The sequence below is a fragment of the Sorex araneus genome, chromosome 2, assembly GCF_027595985.1.
Source record: "Sorex araneus isolate mSorAra2 chromosome 2, mSorAra2.pri, whole genome shotgun sequence".
Taxonomy (NCBI): Eukaryota; Metazoa; Chordata; class Mammalia; order Eulipotyphla; family Soricidae; genus Sorex; species Sorex araneus.
In genome coordinates, this window is record NC_073303.1 from 219,519,136 (window position 1) to 219,526,715 (window position 7,580).

General features: G+C 60.5%; 1 protein-coding gene across 1 annotated transcript in view; it reads right to left on the bottom strand.

The window, feature by feature from the left end:
• Positions 1–5,226, bottom strand: part of ERBB3 (erb-b2 receptor tyrosine kinase 3) — a 28,758-nt gene extending 23,532 nt beyond the window's left edge. Inside the window, exons 1-2 of the mRNA XM_004601598.2 lie at positions 4,974–5,226; positions 391–542 (exon numbers count right to left, since the gene is read on the bottom strand). Coding sequence (XP_004601655.2) covers positions 391–542; positions 4,974–5,055 — 234 coding nt within the window. The 5' untranslated portion in view covers positions 5,056–5,226. The remainder of the gene's footprint in view (positions 1–390; positions 543–4,973) is intronic.
• Positions 5,227–7,580: the final 2,354 nt, after the last annotated feature.

Genomic DNA, 7,580 nt, shown 5'->3' on the forward strand with positions numbered 1-7,580 from the left:
GGATGCTGGGAATCGAACCCATGTCGCTCGCGTCCGAGGCAAACGCCCTACCCGCTATGCCATTGCTCCAGCCCCTCACCGTTTCCTTCTTAGAGTACCTTAGGCTTAACCCCTTTTCTCCAAGTGCTTTTTGGTCTGGTCTCTATGTGAAACCCGAGTCTTGAGACCTTTGTGTTTTCCAGACCAGAGAACAGATCACAGGTCCCAGACTCTAGTCGCTGACAACCCCTTCCCGTCCATCCCTGGCCCCACGCACACACGCGAACACACACACACACACACACACACACACAGGTTTGGGGCTTTGGGTTGCTGCTCTGTAAGAGAGCGTCCGTGGGCCGCTCCGCTCGGGGACGGGACGCGGGCTGGAGGAGGATGGGGCTGGCGCACCTGCAGGAAGGAGAGGTCAGCGTTGTGCCCGGTGAGCACGATCTCCAGGTTCCCCATCACCACCTCACACCTCTCGTAGAGCTTGTGCAGCGTCTGGTACTGGTTTTCCGCATCACCCGACACGCTCAGCCCGTTCAGAGTGCCAGGACACACTGCACAGAGGGAGGGCGTTAGAACGCGGCGCCCCCCGCCCCAGCCCGCTTTGGCGTGGTGAGCCACACCCCGCTATGCTCTGAGTTTAGTCCCGGCTCCACGCTCAAGGGACCTTATGGGATGGCAGGGATTGAACCCGCGTCCGCCGTGTGCAGGGCAGGTGCCCACTAGGGCTCTGGCCGTGCCCCTTTGGGCTGCTCTCCTGCAGTGACTTCCTCAGGTGGGGAAGGCTGCGGCCTCCTCACAGCCCGACCCCAAGGCTGACGAGGGTGAGAGCCCCAATATCCCCGCCCCCCTTACCCCCCAGTCCCCTCTGCTGCCCCCTGAACCAGAAGGTGAAAAGCTTTTCTTTGTCCTCCAGGGCCTCCCAACTCCCCCCTTTCTGGTGCTCTCTTGGATACTGAAGGGTTAACCAAGGAGGAGGTAGGATTTCTAGAAAGAATTTAGAAAAGGATCACAACTCGGTTCCCCTCCTCTTCCCCTGCCCCCCCTCCCTGGTCAGGGCCCTACTTCTCTCCCGTCCTGTCCTGCCCCTCTCTAGGGCCGGGAATAAATATCTCTTTGGGGCTAGCACACAGCCCCTATTGTGTCTACCGAGGGTGGGTTGGGGGCAGGGGGGCAGCGCCTGGGGCCACAGTCCAGCCCACAATGAGGCAATTCTATCTGGGAGGAGGGGGCTGCCCCACCCTGTCCCCAGACACCCTGTCTTGGGCAGCCCCCTCCACCCCCAAGCCTTGGGCCCAGACAAGCGACCTCACTAAAGTGGGGGGCTCTGGTGACCCGGGGGCGGGTCAATGTGAGCTTTGTCCTGAAAGCGGAAAGATAAGAGCCGGCTACCCTCCCCCTAGCTCCCCCTTCTCCAGCAAGGCCCCCACCCCAATCCACTTGCAAGCCCCCACCCCCCAGCATCACACTTTCCAGCCCTGGAGAATTTTCCAGCAAACCTGGGGGAGCCTGGTGGGCCCCAGCCACGGCTCCTTCCAGCACTCTAACCGCCTCTAAGTCTCCCCCACGTTCTCACAGTCGGGCGCTAACTCCTCCCCGGTCTCACAGCCAGACTTTAGGGGGCAGTGGGGGAGAGACACAGCCAAGCTCAGGGGTTACTCCTGACTCTACTCAGGAATTACTCCTGGCAGTTCTGGGGGGCGGGGGGGCATAAGGGATGCTGGGGATCGAACCCAGGTCAGACGTGTGCGAAGCAAATGCCCTACCCACTGTAAATCACTCGGCCCCAAAGAGAAGATGCTTTAAAATGCTTTCCAACATGGGGGCTGGGAGAAGAACACAGGCTCGCAGGCAGGAGTCCTGAATCGGATGCTCTGAGCACCCCTGAGCACCGTGCAGGGAGTAGCACACACACACACACACACACACACACAAGCCTTCTGACATGACAATCCTCACCATGTTAGGGAGAGTCTCAACTCAAGGTACACGACTGAACTGTGTCTGTCTTGGGGCTTCTTTGCCTTGCACATTTGGAGGACACGGGGGCACTGGGAGTCCAGTGACCCAAAGGAAGGACCCTGGCCCTTTCTCTCCACTGGCTCAGTGAGAAGAGACTGTGTGACTGTGTGTATGTGTGACGGTGAGTGATTGTGTGACTATGTGTGACTATATGTGACTGTGTATGTGTGATTGTGTATGTGTGTGACTGTATGTGTGTCTCTGTGTAACAGTGTATATGTGTGACTGCACGTGACTATATGTGTGTGTAACTGCACTGTGTCTGTAACTGTGTCTGTATGTGTGTGACTGCGTGTATATGTGTGGCTGTGCATGTGTGACTCTGTATGTGTTGTGTGACAGTGTGTGTGAGTGTGCGTGACTGTGTGTGTGTGAGTGTGCGTGACTCTATATGTGTGTGACTGTGTGATTCTGTATGTGACTGGCTTTTCACTTTTCAGTGGCTCAATGAAAAGACAGAGTGTGTTTGTAACTGTGTGTATGTGTGACTCTGAGTGATTGTGTGTATGTGTATGACTGTGCAGGTGTGTGACTTGTGTGTGTGACTGTGTGGTTGTGTGTGACTGTGCATGTGACTCTGTGTGACAGTGTGGACATGTGTGACTGTGTGTGGGACTCTGTATATGTGACTGTGTACGTGTGACTAGCTGTGCGGAACAGTATGTGCGTGTGACTGTGTGCATGTGTGGCTGTGGCACGTGACTGGATGGGTGAGGACTCTGTGTGTGGGGGCTGGCCATGGGTTAACACCACCTGTCCTACCCACCCTTCCCTGAGGGCTGGCAGCTGAGAGCAGGCAGGAATGGCCGGGGAGGAAGAGAGTGGGAAGGCCCTGGCCCCTCTCCTAGGTTTGCCTGTTCCGAGGACCACCGGACCTTTGCAGTCGAGGGCATCGTTCCCTACTAGAGCCCACGAAGGAGGTGGACGAGGCCCTCGGCGGGGCAAAGACTGAAAAAGAAAGAGCCAGGGTCCCTAGACTGAAAAAGAAAGAGCGGGGGAAGGTTAGTCACCTCTGGAGCGCCCGCCCTGGGCAGGACACCCTCTCTCGGTCGAGGCGCCAACGCTTCTCCCAGATAAGGGAAGAGCCAAGACTTTCCTTTCTGCACGGGGAAGTGGTGTTTGTTTGTGCGTGCGCATGCGAGTGCGTGTTTGTGTGTGTGTGTGTGTGTGTGTACACACGCAGAGGCATGTGCGCGCGTACTCGCCCCCAAGCCCCACACCACACACGTCCACAACTCTGCGGGCGCTACTGGCTCTGCCCCGCGCCCCCGGCGAGGCGGGCCCAGCCACCCCACCTGCCAGGAAGGCTCTGGTGTTAGAGGTCCCGGGTCCTGCCACCCTGAGGGTAAAGTCCATGTTGCACAAACAGGGAGCAAAGGGCTTGGGCGGGACGCGGTGAACACCTCTCGGGAGGCAGCCCGAGAGGAGGGCAGGGGGACAGGACTCATAAACCTCCCTGTGCATGGACCCCGGGCCGGGGCACGGCCAGGGGCGCTCCGGGTGAGAGTCCTGGGGTGGGTCAGCTCAAGAATCCGCAGCCCCTGCCGGGCCAGAGGCCGCCTCTCCAGCGTCCCCCACCCCCACCCCGCCGGGACAAAGGGGCTATAGAAGGGCTGCGACGGGCCGGATGCCCAGAGGCTGCCGCATCAGATAAAGGGGAAAGAGACCCAACCATGCCGGCATCCCGCCGCCCGCAGGGAAGGTGGCCGGGGAGAGGGACCCCTGGGCTCTCGGCGACCAGTCTGGGGAGGCAGGGAGCGGGTGGGACAGGGATACAGCCCCTCTCCCCAGCCCCTCCCTCTCCAGTCCTCAGACCCACCCACCCCCCTTCCCCAGCACGCACATCGCCAGATCCCAGGGGCTAAATTTAGGCCCAGCAACTGTGGGGCAGGCACAGGTGTCTCTCCCACTCCCGCCCAGGCAAGGGGCCCCGGCTGGGAGGAGGGGAACCCACAGGATTCCTCCCCTGCCAGCTTCCCGGGGGCCGGGGCACCAGGACACCCTGCAGGGCGGCGGGGGGGGGCGCTGGAGGGGGTGAGTGCAAATGGCATGAGGGTGAGAGGAGGACTAGCCCAGCAGTCTGACTGCTAGACCCTGAGGGAGAGAAGCTGAGCGGAGGACAGACTCCCCAAGAGAGAAGGGGGAGAAGCCGAATGCTGGGTCTTGGATATGGAGAGAAACCGGGTGGACGTCCACTCGCCAGCTCTAGGCTGGTGTGTGTGTGTGTGTGTGTGTGTGTGTGTGTGTGTGTGTGTGTGTGTGGTAGGTGCTCAACTAATAGTAGATGCTCAACTAATATGAATTGGAGGGGCTATCTGCCTCAAGGAGAGGCTGGTCAAGCCCCTGGCCAATCAGCTTGAGTGTTTTGAGCGAAAGCTACCTGGGGCCTCTCCATGGCCTCACCCTGATGTCACCTGGACTTGGCCCTGTGGTTAATCGTCCCTAGGACAGGCCCACTCACGGAAGAGGAGGTGCCACTCCTGTTTTTCTAACACCAGAAAACAACAACCCCCTCCAACCCTTCCATGGCTCCGCCCTGTCGTCAAAACAACGAAACTGGAGGTTACTCAAACCAGGGGGGCTGGGGGGTAAACAGAGAACCCCCCACCTCTCCCCTCCCGAGACCTGCCACGATCATCCCCAATCATCCCACGGCTGCGGACGGGAGGTCCCAGCTCTGACGCCTGCAGGGTCCCTCAGAAATGCAGCCCGCACCCGCCCCAACCCGGGACAAATTAAAGCGAGGGTCGGCGATGCGCTAGGGAGAAGGGGGTGAGGGTGAGGGTGGGGGGGAGGTCCGGGAATCCCACCCCGACGCAGGGACGGCGAGGAGGACCCCGGGGGCAGCCCCTGCAGTCCCACCGCGCCCCGCCCTAGCTAGCTCCCGGCCCCCGCAGGACCCCGAGCGCTCGCCACCCCCGACCCGGCGGTCCGAGTCTGGCCGCGCTCTCCGCGCCACTTACCTGCCTGCGAGGTGCCCACCTCGGAGCCCCGGGCCAGGCTGAGGAGCAAGCCCAGCACCTGCAGCGCCGGGGCCGCCTTCATGACTGCGGCGCGGGGCGCAGTGGGGAGCGCGGCGAGTCGGGCCCGGGGCGGGGCGGCCCCCCGCCGGACTAGGGCATCGGAGCGCGGCCACCTGAGCCGCCGACGGCCCGGCGGAGGCGGCGGCGGCGGCGGCCGGGAGCGCTGGCAAACCGCAACCGGAGCCGGAGCCGAGTCCGGGGCGGGATGGCAGGGGAGGGTGCAAGCCGGGGAGTGAGCGCAGGAGGCAGCGCAGGGGGAGGGGGTGAGTCACGGCCGCGCCCCCTCGGGCGCGGGGCTGCGGCTGCACGCGCGCCTGGCCGGAGCAGGGGCGCGGGGCGGGGTCGCACCCCAGCCCTGACCGTCGGGGGACGCCGGCGAGGCTGAGATCCCACCCACCCACCCCCCGCCCCAAATGCCTCCGGAGGGGAAAGGTAATGGGGGTGGGGAGGGCGCCGCGAAGCCCGTCCCCCTGAAAGCTGGCCTCGCCCATCCACCCGAGCAGTCAACTCCCCGAGCCGGTTGGGTCACTTGGAGGGTTTTTCTTTCGGAACGTGAACGTTGTTTTTTTTTTTTTTTTTTTCCAGTGTGTGTTTTGGAGGGAGGAGGGTTTGGGGGTTTTCTTTCTTTTTTTTTTTTTTTTTTAATTTTTTGGTGCGGGGGAGGGGTGGTGGGTGTCTCCTGCTCTGGCCGCCTCAGTTTCCCCCGGAAACCCTGGGAAGCCCATAAGTCATCTCAGCCGGCCCGGGGAACCCGAGCCCCGAGGCCGCGTGAAATCGCACTGTCTCTGGCCGCTTCCTCCTCCACTCCCGGCGCCGGCCCGGCCTCTCGGGGGGATTTGGCCGGGGGGGCGGGGGTGGCTTCCAGCCTGGGAAACAGACCCCGAATCCCGCCTTTTCATTTCCACCGCGGGAGGGGCGCCCGCACCTGTCGCTGTCCCCCTCTGCTGCCCCCCACGGCCGCCTGGGAGAACAGCTGCCGCCCCTTCCCCTGCAGCCTGGCCGCGCCGTCGGGGCGGAGGGGGCTTCCCGCGGTGCCCACCGCCCGCGCGCGCAGACCTGGGCAGGCTCTTCCCGAGCCCCGGCCCGCGCTGGGAAGGAGCGAGCCGTGGAGGGGAGCACGGTGAAGACTGTGTTTATCAGATGCACGCGTCCCCCTGCCCCCCCGGGCACCCCCAGGCGCAGCCCTGGGCATCATTCTGGGTAGAGGTGGTCGGGTGCATCCAGAGCCCCCCCACCCGCCCCGCCAGCCCCGGGACTGGTGGGTCGGGCGCCCCCTGGTGCCCGACGGGCTAAAGCGACGGACCACACGGCCGTGGGTTTCAAATCCCTTGAGTTGGCATTCCGGATGAGCCTCATTTTCTCCCCCAGAATTTCAAGCCTCAGATAGACAACAAGATAAACAGTTTTGCCCTGGGGGGGCGGGAGAAGTGGCTCGACCGGCTGAGATCATGCTTTGCATGCGGGAGGCCGCGTTCCTGCCCTTTATCAGTGGCAGCGGGCGGCAGCGCCCCTGAGCACCACCAGGAGTAACCCCAGAGCACTGAGCCGGGAGCAGACCTTAAGTATCGCAGCGTGTCCCCCAAATCATATTTATTTATTTATTTATTTATTTATTTATTTATTTATTTATCTATTTATTTATTTATTTTGCTTTTTGGGTCAGAGCCGGCAATGCACTCAAGAATTCCTCCTGGCGGAGCTCAGGGAACCATATGGAATGCTGGGAATCAAACCCGGGTCGGCCGCGTGCAAGGCGAACGCCCTCCCCGCTGTGCTATCGCTCCAGCCTCCTTCCCCAAAATCATTTTTAGAAATGCTCTGATTTATAGTCTCATCAGGATTCAAGCAGGCTATGTATTCAAGCAGTGCAGGTCAGAGGTAGCGCATGAATTAGAAAGGACAAGGGTCACAGAAAGAGAAAGGGGCCTGGAGAGAGAGACAGAGTACAGTGGGTAGGGTGCTTGCTGACCGGGGTTTCATCCCAAGCATTGCTACGAGTTAATTGCTGAGTGCAGAGCCGGGAGTAATTTCTGAGCATTGCCAGGTGTGGCTCAAAATATAACAAATATATATATATATATATATATATATATATATATATATATATATTTGCTTTACAGGAGATGGCAAAAAAGTTCTAGATTACTTGCTTCCTGTGGGAGGCCAGGTTCAAACCTCAGCACCAAAGGTTCTCCAGAGAGGGAGCTCTGAGCACCAAGCCAGGAGTTGCCGCCAGCACCGTAGTGTATGGCTTCCCGAACCAAATACAATTTTGTCTGTAGGCCCTGGAGATGCTCCACTGACGGAAGAGGTTCCCAGCACCAAGCCTTGAGAACCCCCCCTCGCCCCCGCCACTCCAGCCAGCTCCTACCGTGCTGGATATGTTTTTCCATCCCCCTAAACTACTATCTCTAACTCTTAAGCCTAAACCACCATTTATTGGGGCCCCACCCAGAGGTGCTGGGTGATCATTAGGTCGGAACCTTGCACTTAGCACTTGAGCGATTCTCTCTCTTTCATTTTTGGGCCACACACAGTGGTACTCGG